Raw genomic sequence first — 22,107 nt, forward strand, 5'->3', positions numbered from 1 at the left:
AATATTATCTGATAAAACTATATATCAATCTGCTCAGCTTCCCCTGCTGTATAACATGCTACCTGCAGAATGGACGGCAATTTCATGATGACATGTTCTCTTTAAGTCTATGTAGAGGCTGAAAAGAACAAGATATATGAGCCTGATTTCAAAGGGTTATTCCCAAAATAACAAGTTATGCCGCCTCCAGATTATAAAGGACTAGATTGTGGCCCGATTCTAACGCATCGGGTATTCTAGAATATGCATGTCCCCGTAGTATATGGACAATGATGATTCCAGAATTCGCGGCAGACTGTGCCCGTCGCTGATTGGTCGAGGCAACCTTTATGACATCATCGTCGCCATGTCAACCATTATGACATCTACGTCGATACTGTGCCCGTCGCTGAATCAGAAACGTGGGATTTCTACATCCCTTATGACATCATCGTCGCTGTGCCCGTTGCTGATTGGTCGAGGCCTGGCGGCCTCGACCAATCAGAGACGCGGGATTTCCAGGACAGACAGACAGACGGAAAAACCCTTAGGCAATTATATATATAGATAACTTGCTGATAATTGGGGCTCATCTGCTGGGATTTTCTCTTCCAGGGGTTCCTGAAATGAGAATTTTGCAGCCCCCATCCGGAAGGTAACCGAGGTGCGCATGTTCTGCCCCTGCTCCATTCATTATCAATGGGACTGCCAGAGAAAGCAGAGTGCAGCTCTGATTTTTTTTTTTATTACACTGCTGAAAAGACTTCTGCACGGAACAAGGAATATAATATAAGCAATTAATCTTAGGAGCCAGTGTGAAAATGGCAAGATTTAAAAAAATTAATTAAAAAAAATAAAAATTAAAAAAATATCATAAAATGAAAAAAAAAAAAAAATTAACATAAAAACTTGAAAATATAAGAACAATATTCTCTTTAAAGACAAGCTCATTAAAGAAACTCCACAAAGGTCTCCGTTCACAGCTACAATCATTTAGAAGCAGTCAATTTGTTTTCAGGTTTTTACATTTTCGGCTTTCCTGCAGAACGTAAGAACAAGTTGAGAGATCTGGAGAGAATGAGATATTACTGCATTTATATTCTGAATGGGAAGACTCAGTCACCAGAGGATGATGAGCACGGATATGTATATTCATCTTGGAAGACCTCAGGTTAAGCAATGTATCTCCCAGAGGCACAGATGAGGCTTTAGAGGGTTTCTGAGTGATTGTAATTTTTGTTCCTTGCACTGTAAGACCTGTCTGTACATAGGATAAATTCATTGAGAGTGAGATAGGTAATGTACAGGGCCCCATCTGGGGTATTCTCTGACATACAAACCGCTAGCATTATATCTGATTAATGAGGATTGGAGACTAACATTTTCTTTTCTCATTTTCTGCTACAGTCGTGATTCAGAATAAGTTTTTCTAGAAAACTATCATAACTCAGACTGTAAATTTCTGAATTATGCAGTATTTTACTGTAATAATAAGGCGTAGGATGTGTGTGAAGAATTTCATATGATTTTCATTATTTTTAAGAATATTTTTCAAATAGGTTAAATCTGTCAGCCTGTTCTTGCTATGTAATTTGAGAGCAGCATGATTGTCTGTCTTGCGTCTGGGTTCAGACCCTTGAGCCTGTGCTTTGATGGCTTTTCTGTCCATCGAGCCACAGCAGATACACCTTTGCTCCACGTGTTTAGTTTCTGTTATCCTTGCTTCAGTCTTTTCAGGGTAACAGGTGTTTTAATTTACTCATTTGTCTGCCCTATCGCCTTTCGGGTGCAGTTTTATTTACTTTCCCCTTGCTGATATTCCCTGCTGGTGAAAATCTCATTTGGATGTCCAACCATACTGTTGAAATTTAAGCCAGTCAGTGAAAGACCAGCTAGGGCTTATCTCTCTGCTGTTTATGTACTGTACCCTGGAACTATCTTCTTTTTCTTTTCATGAAGTAGGGATCTTTTTCTATTTCCACACACTTACCCTTCTGTAGGTAATTTGCACTCTGCTCTGTCCCCTGGTTCTTTAATATCAATATGAACCACTTGACAGGCTTTCAGGCAACATAAGTCCGTGGTTAGGGCTATATCAGCTCATGCAGGCACTAGAGTTGAGCGACTTTTACTTTTTTAGGATCAAGTCGGGTTTCGCGAAACCCAACTTTCTCAAAAGTCGGGTCGGGTGAAATCGGCCGATTATTGCAAAAAGTCAGGTGCCGACTGAAACACGAAACCCAATGCAAGTCAAGGGGGAATCAAAGTCAGCAGTAAGTGGACAGGAAAACAGCTACAGTGCCCATTTTAATGCCAAAAACATCAATTCGTATTACTGAAGCTTGTCAATCTTAATTTACTTTATAATAATAGGCATTGAAAACAGGGGGTCATTTGGCTAAAGTTGTGGGGGGGTAAGGCTGGCTCAAGATTTTCGTGGGCCCAGGAAACGCAGAATACGTCACGGTGGTGGAGCAGGGAGAGGTAAGTATTTCAACTTTGCAAGTGCTGTGATCCTGAGCAAGCAGGGGGGCCCACTAGGCGGTGTGTTTGATGGTGGTGGCGCCTCCCACTGCCAGAGACACTTTTGCCTACTATGAGGGGCCCTGTGCCAGTGCCAACGAGTATGCCCCCCACCTGATGAAGGAACCTGCACTTTCATCTGCACATTCCTCTTTGTCCCCGTGTAAGGTGGTATAGTATGTGGGAAGGGGAACCAGACTTTCAGCAGGGTCAGATTCTGGCTGTGTAGAGTGCAAGGGGAATGTAGTGGTCTGGGTCAATGTACCAGCAGACTCACCTAGCAGTGGCTGGGCAATGGGCAGGATGAGGAGGAAACACAGATATAGGTCCAAATAATAAAGTAGGCTAAATGCAGTTCAAAATTGGTAACAGGACTAAACAGGCGGCATAGCTTTGTTGAGTGGAGGACAACTCTAATGAGTGTCGCAGACACAGTCTGTAGGGCCAAAATTAAAAAGGAGGCTAAATGCAGTCCAAATTTGGCCAGCACACCAGGGATTTTTTTTTTAGGTGATCAAAGACATTCAGCCTGGCAACATCTATTTTCACACCTTCCACCAGAAAAGATCTACACTGATCCCAGTCATGGATATGCAACAGTGAGTTTTAACTACAATGCACCAAATGAATTATGCCAATGAATTAGCAGATACATTAAAATATGTTTCTAGATGGTAAAGCAGCAGATGACACAGCAGACAGCAAGCATGGGAAGTTATACCATAAGAGTCTATTGCAGCAGATGAGACAGCAAGCAGAGGTGGGAAGTTATACCATAAGAGTCTATTGCAGCAGATGAGACAGCAAGCAGAGGTGGGAAGTTATACCTGTGTGAAGAGAGAAGATGAATGTTAGTTCTTTGCCATGGAATAACTGCTGTATCACGATGATTAGCTCCGTGACGCTTTGCTTCTGGGACGCTTGCGTGCACCGCCACATACTGTATCACCACCGCCTAATTTGCTTGGCAGGTCCTTAGCGTTCCTCCTTCCTGTTACTGTATCTCCTCCCACCTAGTCTGATTGGCAGCAGCTTATTCCTCCTTCCAGCTACTGTATCTCCTCCCACCTAGTCTGCTTGGCAGGTCATTAGTGTTCATTCTTCCTGCTACAGTATCACCCTCACCTAGTCTGATTGGTAGCTCCTTATTGTTCCTCCTTCCAGTTACTGTATCTCCTCCCACCTAGTCTGCTTGGCAGGTCATTAGTGTGCTTCCTTCCTGCTACTGTATCACCCTCACCTAGTCTGATTGGCAGCTCCTTAGTGTTCCTCCTTCCTGCTTCTGTATCTTCCCCACCTAGTCTGTTTGGTAGCTCCTTATTGTTCCTCCTTCCTACTTCTGTATCTCCTCCCATCTAGTCTGATTGGCAGCTCCTTAGTGTTCCTCCTTCCTGCTTCTGTATCTCCCCCACCTAGTCTGATTGGCAGCTCCTTATTGTTGCTCCTTTCTGCTTCTGTATCTCCCCCACCTAGTCTGATTGGCAGCTCCTTATTGTTGCTCCTTTCTGCTTCTGTATCTCCCCTACCTTGTCTGATTGGCAGCTCCTTAGTGTTCCTCCTTCCTACTACTGTATCTTCCTCCCAGCTAGTCTGATTGGTAGCTCCTTATTGTTCCTCCTTTCTGCTACTGTATCTCTCCTAGTCTGATTGGCAGCTCCTTAGTGTTCCTCCTTCCTGCTTCTGTATCTTCCCCACCTAGTCTGATTGGTAGCTCCTTATTGTTCCTACTTTCTGCTACTGTATCTCCCCCACCTAGTCTGATTGGCAGCTCCTTAGTGTTCCTCCTTCCTGCTTCTGTATCTCCCCCACCTAGTCTGATTGGTAGCTCCTTATTGTTCCTACTTTCTGCTACTGTATCTCTCCCACCTAGTCTGATTGGCAGCTCCTTATTTTTCCTACTTTCTGCTTCTGTATCTCCTCCCATCTAGTCTCATTGGCAGCTCCTTAGTGTTCCTCCTTCCTGCTTCTGTATCTCCTCCCATCTAGTCTGATTGGCAGCTCCTTAGTGTTCCTCCTTCCTGCTTCTGTATCTCTCCCATCTAGTCTGATTGGCAGCTCCTTAGTGTTCCTCCTTTCTGCTTCTGTATCTTCCCTACCTTGTCTGATTGGCAGCTCCTTATTGTTCCTCCTTCCTACTACTTTATCTTCCCCACCTAGTCTGATTGGCAGCTCCTTAGTGTTCCTCCTTCCTGCTACTGTATCTCTCCTAGTCTGATTGGCAGCTCCTTAGTGTTCCTCCTTTCTGCTTCTGTATCTCCCCCACCTAGTTTGATTGGCAGCTCCTTAGTGTTCCTCCTTTCTGCTTCTGTATCTCCCGCACCCTAGTCTGATTGGTAGCTCCTTAGTGTTCCTCCTTCCTGCTACTGTATCTCCACCACCTAGTCTGATTGGCAGCTCCTTAGTGTTCCTCCTTCCTGCTACTGTATCTCCCCCTCCTAGTCTGATTGGCAGCTCCTTAGTGTTTCTCCTTCCTGCTACTGTATCTCCCCCACCTAGTCTGATTGGCAGCTCCTTATTGTTGATCCTTTCTGCTTCTGTATCTCCCCCACCTAGTCTGATTGGTAGCTCCTTAGTGTTCCTCCTTTCTGCTTCTGTATCTCCCCCACCTAGTCTGATTGGCAGCTCCTTAGTGTTCCTCCTTCCTGCTAATGTACCTCCCCCTCCTAGTCTGATTGGCAGCTCCTTAGTGTTCCTCCTTCCTGCTACTGTATCTCCCCCACCTAGTCTGATTGGCAGCTCCTCATTGTTGCTCCTTTCTGCTTCTGTATCTCCCCCACCTAGTCTGATTGGTAGCTCCTTAGTGTTCCTCCTTTCTGCTTCTGTATCTCCCCCACCTAGTCTGATTGGTAGCTCCTTAGTGTTCCTCCTTTCTGCTTCTGTATCTCCCCCACCTAGTCTGATTGGCAGCTCCTTAGTGTTCCTCCTTCCTGCTACTGTATCTCCCCCACCTAGTCTGATTGGCACCTCCTTACTGTTGCTCCTTTCTGCTTCTGTATCTCCCCCACCTAGTCTGATTGGCAGCTCCTTAGTGTTCCTCCTTTCTGCTTCTGTATCTCCCCCACCAAGTTTGATTGGCAGCTCCTTAGTGTTCCTCCTTCCTGCTTCTGTATCTCTCCCATCTAGTCTGATTGGTAGCTCCTTAGTGTTCCTCCTTTCTGCTTCTGTATCTCCCCCACCTAGTCTGATTGGTAGCTCCTTAGTGTTCCTCCTTCCTGCTTCTGTATCTCCCCCACCTAGTCTGATTGGCAGCTCCTTATTGTTCCTCCTTTCTGCTTCTGTATCTCCCCCACCTAGTCTGATTGGCAGATCCTCAGTGTTCCTCCTTCCTGCTAATGTATCTCCCCCTCCTAGTCTGATTGGCAGCTCCTTAGTGTTCCTCCTTCCTGCTACTGTATCTCCCCCACCTAGTCTGATTGGCAGCTCCTTAGTGTTCCTCCTTCCTGCTACTGTATCTCCCCCTCCTAGTCTGATTGGCAGCTCCTTAGTGTTCCTCCTTCCTGCTACTGTATCTCCCCCACCTAGTCTGATTGGCAGCTCCTTATTGTTGCTCCTTTCTGCTTCTGTATCTCCCCCACCTAGTCTGATTGGTAGCTCCTTAGTGTTCCTCCTTTCTGCTTCTGTATCTCCCCCACCTAGTCTGATTGGCAGCTCCTTAGTGTTCCTCCTTCCTGCTAATGTATCTCCCCCTCCTAGTCTGAATGGCAGCTCCTTAGTGTTCCTCCTTCCTCCTACTGTATCTCCCCCACCTAGTCTGATTGGCACCTCCTTATTGTTGCTCCTTTCTGCTTCTGTATCTCCCCCACCTAGTCTGATTGGCAGCTCCTTAGTGTTCCTCCTTTCTACTTCTGTATCTCCCCCACCTAGTCTGATTGGTAGCTCCTTAGTGTTCCTCCTTTCTGCTTCTGTATCTCCCCCACCTAGTCTGATTGGCAGCTCCTTAGTGTTCCTCCTTCCTGCTACTGTATCTCCCCCACCTAGTCTGATTGGCAGCTCCTTATTGTTGCTCCTTTCTGCTTCTGTATCTCCCCTACTTAGTCTGATTGGCAGCTCCTTAGTGTTCCTCCTTTCTGCTTCTGTATCTCCCCCACCTAGTCTGATTGGCAGCTCCTTAGTGTTCCTCCTTCCTGCTACTGTATCTCCCCCACCTAGTCTGATTGGCAGCTCCTTATTGTTGCTCCTTTCTGCTTCTGTATCTCCCCCACCTAGTCTGATTGGTAGCTCCTTAGTGTTCCTCCTTTCTGCTTCTGTATCTCCCCCACCTAGTCTGATTGGCAGCTCCTTAGTGTTCCTCCTTCCTGCTAATGTATCTCCCCCTCCTAGTCTGATTGGCAGCTCCTTAGTGTTCCTCCTTCCTGCTACTGTATCTCCCCCACCTAGTCTGATTGGCACCTCCTTATTGTTGCTCCTTTCTGCTTCTGTATCTCCCCCACCTAGTCTGATTGGCAGCTCCTTAGTGTTCCTCCTTTCTACTTCTGTATCTCCCCACCTAGTCTGATTGGTAGCTCCTTAGTGTTCCTCCTTTCTGCTTCTGTATCTCCCCCACCTAGTCTGATTGGCAGCTCCTTAGTGTTCCTCCTTCCTGTTACTGTATCTCCCCCACCTAGTCTGATTGGCAGCTCCTTATTGTTGCTCCTTTCTGCTTCTGTATCTCCCCTACTTAGTCTGATTGGCAGCTCCTTAGTGTTCCTCCTTTCTGCTTCTGTATCTCCCCCACCTAGTCTGATTGGCAGCTCCTTAGTGTTCCTCCTTCCTGCTACTGTATCTCCCCCACCTAGTCTGATTGGCACCTCCTTATTGTTGCTCCTTTCTGCTTCTGTATCTCCCCCACCTAGTCTGATTGGCAGCTCCTTAGTGTTCCTCCTTTCTACTTCTGTATCTCCCCCACCTAGTCTGATTGGCAGCTCCTTAGTGTTCCTCCTTTCTACTTCTGTATCTCCCCCACCTAGTCTGATTGGCAGCTCCTTAGTGTTCCTCCTTTCTGCTTCTGTATCTCCCCCACCTAGTCTGATTGGCAGCTCCTTAGTGTTCCTCCTTCCTGCTACTGTATCTCCCCCACCTAGTCTGATTGGCAGCTCCTTATTGTTGCTCCTTTCTGCTTCTGTATCTCCCCCACCTAGTCTGATTGGCAGCTCCTTAGTGTTCCTCCTTTCTACTTCTGTATCTCCCCCACCTAGTCTGATTGGTAGCTCCTTAGTGTTCCTCCTTTCTGCTTCTGTATCTCCCCCACCTAGTCTGATTGGCAGCTCCTTAGTGTTTCTCCTTCCTGCTACTGTATCTCCCCCACCTAGTCTGATTGGCAGCTCCTTATTGTTGCTCCTTTCTGCTTCTGTATCTCCCCTACCTAGTCTGATTGGCAGCTCCTTAGTGTTCCTCCTTTCTGCTTCTGTATCTCCCCCACCTAGTCTGATTGGCAGCTCCTTAGTGTTCCTCCTTCCTGCTACTGTATCTCCCCCACCTAGTCTGATTGGCACCTCCTTATTGTTGCTCCTTTCTGCTTCTGTATCTCCCCCACCTAGTCTGATTGGTAGCTCCTTAGTGTTCCTCCTTTCTGCTTCTGTATCTCCCCCACCTAGTCTGATTGGCAGCTCCTTAGTGTTCCTCCTTCCTGCTACTGTATCTCCCCCACCTAGTCTGATTGGCAGCTCCTTATTGTTGCTCCTTTCTGCTTCTGTATCTCCCCTACCTAGTCTGATTGGCAGCTCCTTAGTGTTCCTCCTTTCTGCTTCTGTATCTCCCCCACCTAGTCTGATTGGCAGCTCCTTAGTGTTCCTCCTTCCTGCTACTGTATCTCCCCCACCTAGTCTGATTGGCACCTCCTTATTGTTGCTCCTTTCTGCTTCTGTATCTCCCCCACCTAGTCTGATTGGCAGCTCCTTAGTGTTCCTCCTTTCTACTTCTGTATCTCCCCCACCTAGTCTGATTGGCAGCTCCTTAGTGTTCCTCCTTTCTGCTTCTGTATCTCCCCCACCTAGTCTGATTGGCAGCTCCTTAGTGTTCCTCCTTCCTGCTACTGTATCTCCCCCACCTAGTCTGATTGGCAGCTCCTTATTGTTGCTCCTTTCTGCTTCTGTATCTCCCCCACCTAGTCTGATTGGCAGCTCCTTAGTGTTCCTCCTTTCTACTTCTGTATCTCCCCCACCTAGTCTGATTGGTAGCTCCTTAGTGTTCCTCCTTTCTGTTTCTTTATCTCCCCCACCTAGTCTGATTGGCAGCTCCTTAGTGTTCCTCCTTCCTGCTACTGTATCTCCCCCACCTAGTCTGATTGGCAGCTCCTTATTGTTGCTCCTTTCTGCTTCTGTATCTCCCCTACCTAGTCTGATTGGCAGCTCCTTAGTGTTCCTCCTTTCTGCTTCTGTATCTCCCCCACCTAGTCTGATTGGCAGCTCCTTAGTGTTCCTCCTTCCTGCTACTGTATCTCCCCCACCTAGTCTGATTGGCACCTCCTTATTGTTGCTCCTTTCTGCTTCTGTATCTCCCCCACCTAGTCTGATTGGTAGCTCCTTAATGTTCCTCCTTTCTGCTTCTGTATCTCCCCCACCTAGTCTGATTGGCAGCTCCTTAGTGTTCCTCCTTCCTGCTACTGTATCTCCCCCACCTAGTCTGATTGGCAGCTCCTTATTGTTGCTCCTTTCTGCTTCTGTATCTCCCCTACCTAGTCTGATTGGCAGCTCCTTAGTGTTCCTCCTTTCTGCTTCTGTATCTCCCCCACCTAGTCTGATTGGCAGCTCCTTAGTGTTCCTTCTTCCTGCTACTGTATCTCCCCCACCTAGTCTGATTGGCAGCTCCTTATTGTTGCTCCTTTCTGCTTCTGTATCTCCCCCACCTAGTCTGATTGGTAGCTCCTTAGTGTTCCTCCTTTCTGCTTCTGTATCTCCCCCACCTAGTCTGATTGGCAGCTCCTTAGTGTTCCTCCTTTCTGCTTCTGTATCTCCCCCACCTAGTCTGATTGGCAGCTCCTTAGTGTTCCTCCTTCCTGCTACTGTATCTCCCCCACCTAGTCTGATTGGCAGCTCCTTATTGTTGCTCCTTTCTGCTTCTGTATCTCCCCCACCTAGTCTGATTGGTAGCTCCTTATTGTTGCTCCTTTCTGCTTCTGTATCTCCCCTACCTAGTCTGATTGGCAGGTCCTTATTGTTCCTCCTTCCTACTACTGTATCTTCCTCCCAGCTAGTCTGATTGGCAGCTCCTTAGTGTTCCTCCTTTCTGCTTCTGTATCTCCCCCACCTAGTCTGATTGGCAGCTCCTTAGTGTTCCTCCTTCCTGCTACTGTATCTCCCCCACCTAGTCTGATTGGCACCTCCTTATTGTTGCTCCTTTCTGCTTCTGTATCTCCCCCACCTAGTCTGATTGGCAGCTCCTTAGTGTTCCTCCTTTCTGCTTCTGTATCTCCCCCACCTAGTCTGATTGGCAGCTCCTTAGTGTTCCTCCTTTCTGCTACTGTATCTCCCCCACCTAGTCTGATTGGCAGCTCCTTATTGTTGCTCCTTTCTGCTTCTGTATCTCCCCCACCTAGTCTGATTGGTAGCTCCTTATTGTTGCTCCTTTCTGCTTCTGTATCTCCCCTACCTAGTCTGATTGGCAGGTCCTTATTGTTCCTCCTTCCTACTACTGTATCTTCCTCCCACCTAGTCTGATTGGCAGCTCCTTATTGTTGCTCCTTTCTGCTTCTGTACCTCCCCCACCTAGTCTGATTGGCAGCTCCTTAGTGTTCCTCCTTTCTACTTCTGTATCTCCCCCACCTAGTCTGATTGGTAGCTCCTTAGTGTTCCTCCTTTCTGTTTCTGTATCTCCCCCACCTAGTCTGATTGGCAGCTCCTTAGTGTTCCTCCTTCCTGCTACTGTATCTCCCCCACCTAGTCTGATTGGCAGCTCCTTATTGTTGCTCCTTTCTGCTTCTGTATCTCCCCTACCTAGTCTGATTGGCAGCTCCTTAGTGTTCCTCCTTTCTGCTTCTGTACCTCCCCCACCTAGTCTGATTGGCAGCTCCTTAGTGTTCCTCCTTTCTACTTCTGTATCTCCCCCACCTAGTCTGATTGGTAGCTCCTTAGTGTTCCTCCTTTCTGTTTCTGTATCTCCCCCACCTAGTCTGATTGGCAGCTCCTTAGTGTTCCTCCTTCCTGCTACTGTATCTCCCCCACCTAGTCTGATTGGCAGCTCCTTATTGTTGCTCCTTTCTGCTTCTGTATCTCCCCTACCTAGTCTGATTGGCAGCTCCTTAGTGTTCCTCCTTTCTGCTTCTGTATCTCCCCCACCTAGTCTGATTGGCAGCTCCTTAGTGTTCCTCCTTCCTGCTACTGTATCTCCCCCACCTAGTCTGATTGGCACCTCCTTATTGTTGCTCCTTTCTGCTTCTGTATCTCCCCCACCTAGTCTGATTGGTAGCTCCTTAGTGTTCCTCCTTTCTGCTTCTGTATCTCCCCCACCTAGTCTGATTGGCAGCTCCTTAGTGTTCCTCCTTCCTGCTACTGTATCTCCCCCACCTAGTCTGATTGGCAGCTCCTTATTGTTGCTCCTTTCTGCTTCTGTATCTCCCCTACCTAGTCTGATTGGCAGCTCCTTAGTGTTCCTCCTTTCTACTTCTGTATCTCCCCCACCTAGTCTGATTGGCAGCTCCTTAGTGTTCCTCCTTTCTGCTTCTGTATCTCCCCCACCTAGTCTGATTGGCAGCTCCTTAGTGTTCCTTCTTCCTGCTACTGTATCTCCCCCACCTAGTCTGATTGGCAGCTCCTTATTGTTGCTCCTTTCTGCTTCTGTATCTCCCCCACCTAGTCTGATTGGTAGCTCCTTAGTGTTCCTCCTTTCTGCTTCTGTATCTCCCCCACCTAGTCTGATTGGCAGCTCCTTAGTGTTCCTCCTTTCTGCTTCTGTATCTCCCCCACCTAGTCTTATTGGCAGCTCCTTAGTGTTCCTCCTTCCTGCTACTGTATCTCCCCCACCTAGTCTGATTGGCAGCTCCTTATTGTTGCTCCTTTCTGCTTCTGTATCTCCCCCACCTAGTCTGATTGGTAGCTCCTTATTGTTGCTCCTTTCTGCTTCTGTATCTCCCCTACCTAGTCTGATTGGCAGCTCCTTAGTGTTCCTCCTTTCTGCTTCTGTATCTCCCCCACCTAGTCTGATTGGCAGCTCCTTAGTGTTCCTCCTTCCTGCTACTGTATCTCCCCCACCTAGTCTGATTGGCACCTCCTTATTGTTGCTCCTTTCTGCTTCTGTATCTCCCCCACCTAGTCTGATTGGCAGCTCCTTAGTGTTCCTCCTTTCTACTTCTGTATCTCCCCCACCTAGTCTGATTGGCAGCTCCTTAGTGTTCCTCCTTTCTGCTTCTGTATCTCCCCCACCTAGTCTGATTGGCAGCTCCTTAGTGTTCCTCCTTCCTGCTACTGTATCTCCCCCACCTAGTCTGATTGGCAGCTCCTTATTGTTGCTCCTTTCTGCTTCTGTATCTCCCCCACCTAGTCTGATTGGCAGCTCCTTAGTGTTCCTCCTTTCTACTTCTGTATCTCCCCCACCTAGTCTGATTGGTAGCTCCTTAGTGTTCCTCCTTTCTGTTTCTTTATCTCCCCCACCTAGTCTGATTGGCAGCTCCTTAGTGTTCCTCCTTCCTGCTACTGTATCTCCCCCACCTAGTCTGATTGGCAGCTCCTTATTGTTGCTCCTTTCTGCTTCTGTATCTCCCCTACCTAGTCTGATTGGCAGCTCCTTAGTGTTCCTCCTTTCTGCTTCTGTATCTCCCCCACCTAGTCTGATTGGCAGCTCCTTAGTGTTCCTCCTTCCTGCTACTGTATCTCCCCCACCTAGTCTGATTGGCACCTCCTTATTGTTGCTCCTTTCTGCTTCTGTATCTCCCCCACCTAGTCTGATTGGTAGCTCCTTAATGTTCCTCCTTTCTGCTTCTGTATCTCCCCCACCTAGTCTGATTGGCAGCTCCTTAGTGTTCCTCCTTCCTGCTACTGTATCTCCCCCACCTAGTCTGATTGGCAGCTCCTTATTGTTGCTCCTTTCTGCTTCTGTATCTCCCCTACCTAGTCTGATTGGCAGCTCCTTAGTGTTCCTCCTTTCTGCTTCTGTATCTCCCCCACCTAGTCTGATTGGCAGCTCCTTAGTGTTCCTTCTTCCTGCTACTGTATCTCCCCCACCTAGTCTGATTGGCAGCTCCTTATTGTTGCTCCTTTCTGCTTCTGTATCTCCCCCACCTAGTCTGATTGGTAGCTCCTTAGTGTTCCTCCTTTCTGCTTCTGTATCTCCCCCACCTAGTCTGATTGGCAGCTCCTTAGTGTTCCTCCTTTCTGCTTCTGTATCTCCCCCACCTAGTCTGATTGGCAGCTCCTTAGTGTTCCTCCTTCCTGCTACTGTATCTCCCCCACCTAGTCTGATTGGCAGCTCCTTATTGTTGCTCCTTTCTGCTTCTGTATCTCCCCCACCTAGTCTGATTGGTAGCTCCTTATTGTTGCTCCTTTCTGCTTCTGTATCTCCCCTACCTAGTCTGATTGGCAGGTCCTTATTGTTCCTCCTTCCTACTACTGTATCTTCCTCCCAGCTAGTCTGATTGGCAGCTCCTTAGTGTTCCTCCTTTCTGCTTCTGTATCTCCCCCACCTAGTCTGATTGGCAGCTCCTTAGTGTTCCTCCTTCCTGCTACTGTATCTCCCCCACCTAGTCTGATTGGCACCTCCTTATTGTTGCTCCTTTCTGCTTCTGTATCTCCCCCACCTAGTCTGATTGGCAGCTCCTTAGTGTTCCTCCTTTCTACTTCTGTATCTCCCCCACCTAGTCTGATTGGCAGCTCCTTAGTGTTCCTCCTTTCTGCTACTGTATCTCCCCCACCTAGTCTGATTGGCAGCTCCTTATTGTTGCTCCTTTCTGCTTCTGTATCTCCCCCACCTAGTCTGATTGGTAGCTCCTTATTGTTGCTCCTTTCTGCTTCTGTATCTCCCCTACCTAGTCTGATTGGCAGGTCCTTATTGTTCCTCCTTCCTACTACTGTATCTTCCTCCCACCTAGTCTGATTGGCAGCTCCTTATTGTTGCTCCTTTCTGCTTCTGTACCTCCCCCACCTAGTCTGATTGGCAGCTCCTTAGTGTTCCTCCTTTCTACTTCTGTATCTCCCCCACCTAGTCTGATTGGTAGCTCCTTAGTGTTCCTCCTTTCTGTTTCTGTATCTCCCCCACCTAGTCTGATTGGCAGCTCCTTAGTGTTCCTCCTTCCTGCTACTGTATCTCCCCCACCTAGTCTGATTGGCAGCTCCTTATTGTTGCTCCTTTCTGCTTCTGTATCTCCCCTACCTAGTCTGATTGGCAGCTCCTTAGTGTTCCTCCTTTCTGCTTCTGTATCTCCCCCACCTAGTCTGATTGGCAGCTCCTTAGTGTTCCTCCTTCCTGCTACTGTATCTCCCCCACCTAGTCTGATTGGCACCTCCTTATTGTTGCTCCTTTCTGCTTCTGTATCTCCCCCACCTAGTCTGATTGGTAGCTCCTTAGTGTTCCTCCTTTCTGCTTCTGTATCTCCCCCACCTAGTCTGATTGGCAGCTCCTTAGTGTTCCTCCTTCCTGCTACTGTATCTCCCCCACCTAGTCTGATTGGCAGCTCCTTATTGTTGCTCCTTTCTGCTTCTGTATCTCCCCTACCTAGTCTGATTGGCAGCTCCTTAGTGTTCCTCCTTTCTACTTCTGTATCTCCCCCACCTAGTCTGATTGGCAGCTCCTTAGTGTTCCTCCTTTCTGCTTCTGTATCTCCCCCACCTAGTCTGATTGGCAGCTCCTTAGTGTTCCTTCTTCCTGCTACTGTATCTCCCCCACCTAGTCTGATTGGCAGCTCCTTATTGTTGCTCCTTTCTGCTTCTGTATCTCCCCCACCTAGTCTGATTGGTAGCTCCTTAGTGTTCCTCCTTTCTGCTTCTGTATCTCCCCCACCTAGTCTGATTGGCAGCTCCTTAGTGTTCCTCCTTTCTGCTTCTGTATCTCCCCCACCTAGTCTTATTGGCAGCTCCTTAGTGTTCCTCCTTCCTGCTACTGTATCTCCCCCACCTAGTCTGATTGGCAGCTCCTTATTGTTGCTCCTTTCTGCTTCTGTATCTCCCCCACCTAGTCTGATTGGTAGCTCCTTATTGTTGCTCCTTTCTGCTTCTGTATCTCCCCTACCTAGTCTGATTGGCAGCTCCTTAGTGTTCCTCCTTTCTGCTTCTGTATCTCCCCCACCTAGTCTGATTGGCAGCTCCTTAGTGTTCCTCCTTTCTGCTTCTGTATCTCCCCCACCTAGTCTGATTGGCAGCTCCTTAGTGTTCCTCCTTCCTGCTACTGTATCTCCCCCACCTAGTCTGATTGGCAGCTCCTTATTGTTGCTCCTTTCTGCTTCTGTATCTCCCCCACCTAGTCTGATTGGTAGCTCCTTATTGTTGCTCCTTTCTGCTTCTGTATCTCCCCTACCTAGTCTGATTGGCAGGTCCTTATTGTTCCTCCTTCCTACTACTGTATCTTCCTCCCAGCTAGTCTGATTGGCAGCTCCTTAGTGTTCCTCCTTTCTGCTTCTGTATCTCCCCCACCTAGTCTGATTGGCAGCTCCTTAGTGTTCCTCCTTCCTGCTACTGTATCTCCCCCACCTAGTCTGATTGGCACCTCCTTATTGTTGCTCCTTTCTGCTTCTGTATCTCCCCCACCTAGTCTGATTGGCAGCTCCTTAGTGTTCCTCCTTTCTACTTCTGTATCTCCCCCACCTAGTCTGATTGGCAGCTCCTTAGTGTTCCTCCTTTCTGCTACTGTATCTCCCCCACCTAGTCTGATTGGCAGCTCCTTATTGTTGCTCCTTTCTGCTTCTGTATCTCCCCCACCTAGTCTGATTGGTAGCTCCTTATTGTTGCTCCTTTCTGCTTCTGTATCTCCCCTACCTAGTCTGATTGGCAGGTCCTTATTGTTCCTCCTTCCTACTACTGTATCTTCCTCCCACCTAGTCTGATTGGCAGCTCCTTATTGTTGCTCCTTTCTGCTTCTGTACCTCCCCCACCTAGTCTGATTGGCAGCTCCTTAGTGTTCCTCCTTTCTACTTCTGTATCTCCCCCACCTAGTCTGATTGGTAGCTCCTTAGTGTTCCTCCTTTCTGTTTCTGTATCTCCCCCACCTAGTCTGATTGGCAGCTCCTTAGTGTTCCTCCTTCCTGCTACTGTATCTCCCCCACCTAGTCTGATTGGCAGCTCCTTATTGTTGCTCCTTTCTGCTTCTGTATCTCCCCTACCTAGTCTGATTGGCAGCTCCTTAGTGTTCCTCCTTTCTGCTTCTGTATCTCCCCCACCTAGTCTGATTGGCAGCTCCTTAGTGTTCCTCCTTCCTGCTACTGTATCTCCCCCACCTAGTCTGATTGGCACCTCCTTATTGTTGCTCCTTTCTGCTTCTGTATCTCCCCCACCTAGTCTGATTGGTAGCTCCTTAGTGTTCCTCCTTTCTGCTTCTGTATCTCCCCCACCTAGTCTGATTGGCAGCTCCTTAGTGTTCCTCCTTCCTGCTACTGTATCTCCCCCACCTAGTCTGATTGGCAGCTCCTTATTGTTGCTCCTTTCTGCTTCTGTATCTCCCCTACCTAGTCTGATTGGCAGCTCCTTAGTGTTCCTCCTTTCTACTTCTGTATCTCCCCCACCTAGTCTGATTGGCAGCTCCTTAGTGTTCCTCCTTTCTGCTTCTGTATCTCCCCCACCTAGTCTGATTGGCAGCTCCTTAGTGTTCCTTCTTCCTGCTACTGTATCTCCCCCACCTAGTCTGATTGGCAGCTCCTTATTGTTGCTCCTTTCTGCTTCTGTATCTCCCCCACCTAGTCTGATTGGTAGCTCCTTAGTGTTCCTCCTTTCTGCTTCTGTATCTCCCCCACCTAGTCTGATTGGCAGCTCCTTAGTGTTCCTCCTTTCTGCTTCTGTATCTCCCCCACCTAGTCTTATTGGCAGCTCCTTAGTGTTCCTCCTTCCTGCTACTGTATCTCCCCCACCTAGTCTGATTGGCAGCTCCTTATTGTTGCTCCTTTCTGCTTCTGTATCTCCCCCACCTAGTCTGATTGGTAGCTCCTTATTGTTGCTCCTTTCTGCTTCTGTATCTCCCCTACCTAGTCTGATTGGCAGGTCCTTATTGTTCCTCCTTCCTACTACTGTATCTTCCTCCCAGCTAGTCTGATTGGCAGCTCCTTAGTGTTCCTCCTTTCTGCTTCTGTATCTCCCCCACCTAGTCTGATTGGCAGCTCCTTAGTGTTCCTCCTTCCTGCTACTGTATCTCCCCCACCTAGTCTGATTGGCACCTCCTTATTGTTGCTCCTTTCTGCTTCTGTATCTCCCCCACCTAGTCTGATTGGCAGCTCCTTAGTGTTCCTCCTTTCTACTTCTGTATCTCCCCCACCTAGTCTGATTGGCAGCTCCTTAGTGTTCCTCCTTTCTGCTACTGTATCTCCCCCACCTAGTCTGATTGGCAGCTCTTTATTGTTGCTCCTTTCTGCTTCTGTATCTCCCCCACCTAGTCTGATTGGTAGCTCCTTAGTGTTCCTCCTTTCTGCTTCTGTATCTCCCCCACCTAGTCTGATTGGCAGGTCCTTATTGTTCCTCCTTCCTACTACTGTATCTTCCTCCCACCTAGTCTGATTGGCAGCTCCTCAGTGTCCTTCATGCTGCTGAGATCTCATTGGAATTCTACAATGCTCTTCTTTATATCAGGATTATATAGTCATTAAATAAAATTTAAAAATAAATACACCTTGGGTTTAAAATCTGGTTTTGAAATCTGGTGAAAGATCTTCTCTAAGCACATGAAATAATAATTTTGTAGCTGGATAACCCCATATGACTATATTGCTGAATCTTTTTACCTTTATGCATTTCACCACAAGTCAATCCCTCATCCTAGCAACTTTTCCAGAAGGGTAAGTTCCCCGAAAAAATCAAGTTTAGAGAATAACATTCTGATTGATGGTGTTCCAATCATTGTGACCCCCAATAATCTCGTGAATGGTGCTCTACATTTGTGACCTGACCGGAGCAGTGGTGCGCATGCATGGCTTCTGCTCCATTCATTGTCTATGGGACTAATGGATATAGCTGAACTCTGCTTTCGACAGCCTCATAGACAATGAATGAAGGATAGGGCTACATAGCGCCGTTCTCAGGGTTGCAGAGCCCCATGCTTAATATCGCTGGGGTTCCAATGGTCAGAGCCCAATGATCCGCAAGTTATCCCTTATCCTGTAGATAGGGGATAAATAGATATTTTGGGAATAAGCTTTTAATGGAAATCAGTAAATATATTCTGCAGGTAAAATGTCGTATTTTTACAGATGAGAAGGCAGTGATACATAGCAGGCCTTGAATCTTTCTAACAGACACAAATAAATCCCGTTGCTATGGAAAGATGTATTAACTTTAACAAGTGAATGTGCTGAGTTTTAACAGAAAAGGTGCTGCCAATTTAAAATTGTGATTAAGAAAACTTAACCCTGTCAGATGCAGATTGGAATTTTGGCAGAAACTTTTCCAAAGGCCTCTTGTCCTTGCAGGATAATGCGCTGCCCACAAGTCTCTTATTGCCCTGTAAAAACTCAAAGGAACCGAATAGGAGATTGTTCTCCTGTTTTGGCGCCATCTGATTATTATCTCTTTTCTAAACTTAAAAATTATGAAATTACCAAAATTTACAACAAAAAAAAGAGATGGAAATTGATGCTGCGGAGTCGTGGTTTTGCAGAAGGGGATAACATTTTTTTTTCAATTTATTTATTTAGAATTATAATAACTTTTTCATTGATGCATAAAATGTATAAACGTATAGATGTTAAAAGGTGATGATGTCGAATAAAATTAAAATGACTTCGAAAACATGCAGGAGCCAATTTACTAAGATTGGCGTTGTACTCTCTACTTCTCATGAACAGGCATGATGGGATAAGATGCACCCAATTCATTAAGAGGAACATTCCACTTAGCGGCGCATCTTCTCAGTGGCGCGCCTCTCCAGAAATGCTATTCCAGTCAGTACAAAAAAAAAGTAACGTAAATACCCTTCATCAGATACGTCCGTAGTGGTAATTGCTCTCACAATTTGAAAGGTACAGGATGTGAGATGGGTTTCCCTATAGCGAAAAGACAAACCAGGACCAAGTATTCTGATGGAAGGTATTTACCGTCTGATGAAGGGTACTTACCAGAAATGGTACATTTTTTATACTGACTGTGGTGTGATGTATGGATATGACATATTCTGAATAAATTCTCTGCATCTTTATGGTGTGCAGTTCCTTCTTTAAATTTTTGCGGATCTATAGGATCTCAGGGGATGGCTCCAAAGGAACTAGCACCCTACACTAATTCATACCACCTATTAAGGGTGAGCCATCTACCCTATTGCATAGAGACACATTTCTGTCATAGGGTATGTTTAGTGGCATAGCTGTTGATGAATTCAGCGGGCAAGCGCCACCACACCCTGTCCTACCCATGCTTAGCCCATGTGAAAAAGCCAAAAGCCACGATAAAAAGCCAAAAGACAAGCTTTTCAAAGTATTTTACATCAGAAATCTGGCGTAAAACAGTTTGATGAATCGGCCTTTATTTTTTTCACTAGGCTAGACCAACTATATATCAATACCCATCGTATGTATGAATATTAAAGTTGAGCAAAAAGCTACGCTTCTGATTAGTAAGCACCTGAGATGTCATGCTTGCATCACACCACAACATCACGGCATCTTCAGGGATTACTGCTTATAAGGGGCACCAAGGATGTCATGGGGAGTAGGAGATTCTCGGAACTTTGGTTCAAAGGTAAAGAACAAACAACGTGGCTGCTGAACCAGAATCCTGCAAATATTTATGTCCAAGTTTAATGATCGGTCTAGCAAAAGCATTTCTGTTGGACCCAGTAATATATAATTTGCACATATTGTAGGAACTAAAGGCAATGGTCTTATCGAAAATGGAATACCTTCTTGGTAAGAGATCTCACAAAGGTCAGTGGGATGAAGGGTTAGACTATCCCACGTGAATACTAGAGGATCAGTGGGTCCAGACTCTGCCCTAATAATGGACCAGCAGAAGACAACTCCATTTGGAGAGAACCTTGGAGACAATCACTTGCCACTAGGGTCTATTTTTTATTCGGATGATCACAAATAAAATATTAGATCTTCCTGATGATGTGTATAACATGGTAAGAACAAAGGTTAGAAGGAAATGAAATGTGGATATGTTCCTAGGAGGTGAGGATCATCTCCGCTGGCAGATCCAAGAAACCAGAAGTCGACACTGGTGATAAGTAAATTTTTTGATCTGTGCCTAGTTTACTGATCTTGCCCAAAGGCATTTGCCTTATAGTCAATTATAGCGAAACTGGAAAGCAAAAAATGTAAAAGATAGATGGAAAACTCAAACTCACACCAGGTGGAATATATGACTGTGACCGAAAATTTCACTATGTATGACTATGGTGACATGGTGCTACGGAATACATTTTACTATCTGCCAACATGTTCTACAGTATATTACATGTGTAAGAAGTCTTGCAGCTTGTGCTGTAGTGTTTCTCGTCCTCATCACTAACATTCGCTGGTGCTCAAGCATGAATTAATGAGAATATGTCTGCTTCATCTGGTCAGCAGGGGCAGGAGGTTATCCAGCCGAGCCACTGGTTTCTGACCGCCTTCGCAGTGAGACAGCAACTTATGTAAATATTCCTATCAGCCCTACATCAAAGAAACAGCTCCATTACATGGCATTAGAACGTCAAGATCCTAGTACAGGAATAAGAGGTAACACCCATCACTCTCATCCGAGCAGATCCTTCACGTGTCTCCGTGACCATGACTAATTGTTAACCTTCTTCATCATCAGGGGAAGATACAGAATACTGGAGGGCTACCTAACTGTGCCACATGTGGTGCACTCGTGCCATTTCCGCAATAACCCCTGGCCTTCTCTATTCTATATCAGTTACATTAAGTCAGACCCTAAATAGTAAGTCCAAAATCTGAAGAAATTCTAACACCGTAGATAGGAAATCCCACAGTTCTAATTTATAGACCCAACCCTAAAATTTGGATTTTATATCCTTATGAAGATTAGCGGGTTCAACGGGACTATTCTACAATGGACTAATTCCCAAAATCTGTGGGAATAAGTAGCATGCCACTTAGGGTATGTTCACACGTGATGTTTTTCCTGCTATCTGTATGCATCATATTTGTTTTTACAGTACCAGCATAACCAGTTAAATGTGTCAAATCTCACAAATCTCATGCACGTGCTGCATTATTATACCAAAATGAATACATAAAAACAAAAGTAAAAACGCTGGAAAAAAACCCTCTTAAAACTTGTCAAAATTAAGCACAACAAAAACATCATGTATGAACATACCCTTATTCCTGTAGATTTTTTTCCCTTAGTTTTTTTTTTGCATGTGATTAGGGTTGCATAAACACAACATACCAACATACATGGTATGCAAATTGGCAGATTGCAAACAAATTTCACATGTGGTGTTTGTAAATCATAAAGTGTAGCGCGTGAAGAACGTAATATGTGAGTGACGTGTATGCATGATTTTTTTCCTTGCCTTATTTATTTTTCTCATTTATTTCATATACTGCATCCCCCCAAGGTCTTAAATGACTTTTGAGGGGCATTTAAACGTATTCTTTATATTTTTGATTTTCCCTGCAACTGGGGATGGTGTATTAGCTATAGTTAAAAGGGAAATTCAGCCTCCTGGCTGAATAACAGAGCTGACTTTTACTCCAATGACACAGTAGCACCTGTTATCTCCCTACATCTGGAGATCACATGAACACTGGGTCTGGAGGAGGAAGCAATGTCAGTGATTGCTCACTGTTGTGATTAGGAAGACAGACATGGTAATAAACCATATTTGTCTTCTTTGTGGAGAGTCTGGCTTTGCCTGACAGCTGTCTCACCGCCCTACAGCTACACGATCTTCTGAAACCTGCTTAGACTGCATTGACATTTTAGAAATGGTTTATGAATGAGCACTGTGTGACATTTATCTAATAACTGACAGCTGCTTGGCGTTTATCCAATAAGTGAGCTCTTTAACACATGTACAGTACAGACCAAAAGTTTGGACACACCTTCTCATTTAAAGATTTTTCTGTATTTTCATGACTATGAAAATTGTACATTCACACTGAAGGCATCAAAACTATGAATTAACACATGTGGAATTATATACTTAACAAAAAAGTGTGAAACAACTGAAATTATGTCTTATATTCCAGGTTCCTCAAAGTAGCCACCTTTTGCTTTGATGACTGCTTTGCACACTCTTGGCATTCTCTTGATGAGCTTCAAGAGGTAGTCACCGGGAATGGTCTTCCAACAATCTTGAAGGAGTTCCCAGAGATGCTTAGCACTTGTTGGCCCTTTTGCCTTCATTCTGTGGTCCAGCTCACCCCAAACCATCTCGATTGGGTTCAGGTCTGGTGACTGTGGAGGCCAGGTCATCTGGCATAGCACCCCATCACTCTCCTTCTTGGTCAAATAGCCCTTACACAGCCTAGAGGTGTGTTTGGGGTTATTGTCCTGTTGAAAAATAAATGATGGTCCAACTAAACGCAAACTGGATGGAATAGCATGTCGCTGC

General features: G+C 46.2%; 1 protein-coding gene across 2 annotated transcripts in view; it reads left to right on the plus strand.

Moving 5' to 3' along the window:
• Positions 1 to 22,107, plus strand: part of DOK7 (docking protein 7) — a 171,234-nt gene that overhangs the window by 129,849 nt on the left and 19,278 nt on the right. The window contains exon 10 of one of the 2 annotated variants that reach the window (XM_069744755.1): positions 20,105 to 20,257. The exons of the other annotated variant lie outside the window; for it this stretch is intronic. Within the exon in view, the coding sequence (XP_069600856.1) occupies positions 20,105 to 20,257 (153 nt within the window). The remainder of the gene's footprint in view (positions 1 to 20,104; positions 20,258 to 22,107) is intronic. 2 annotated transcript variants of the gene reach the window in all.

The sequence above is a fragment of the Ranitomeya imitator genome, chromosome 1 (genome assembly GCF_032444005.1).
Source record: "Ranitomeya imitator isolate aRanImi1 chromosome 1, aRanImi1.pri, whole genome shotgun sequence".
Lineage (NCBI taxonomy): Eukaryota > Metazoa > Chordata > Amphibia > Anura > Dendrobatidae > Ranitomeya > Ranitomeya imitator.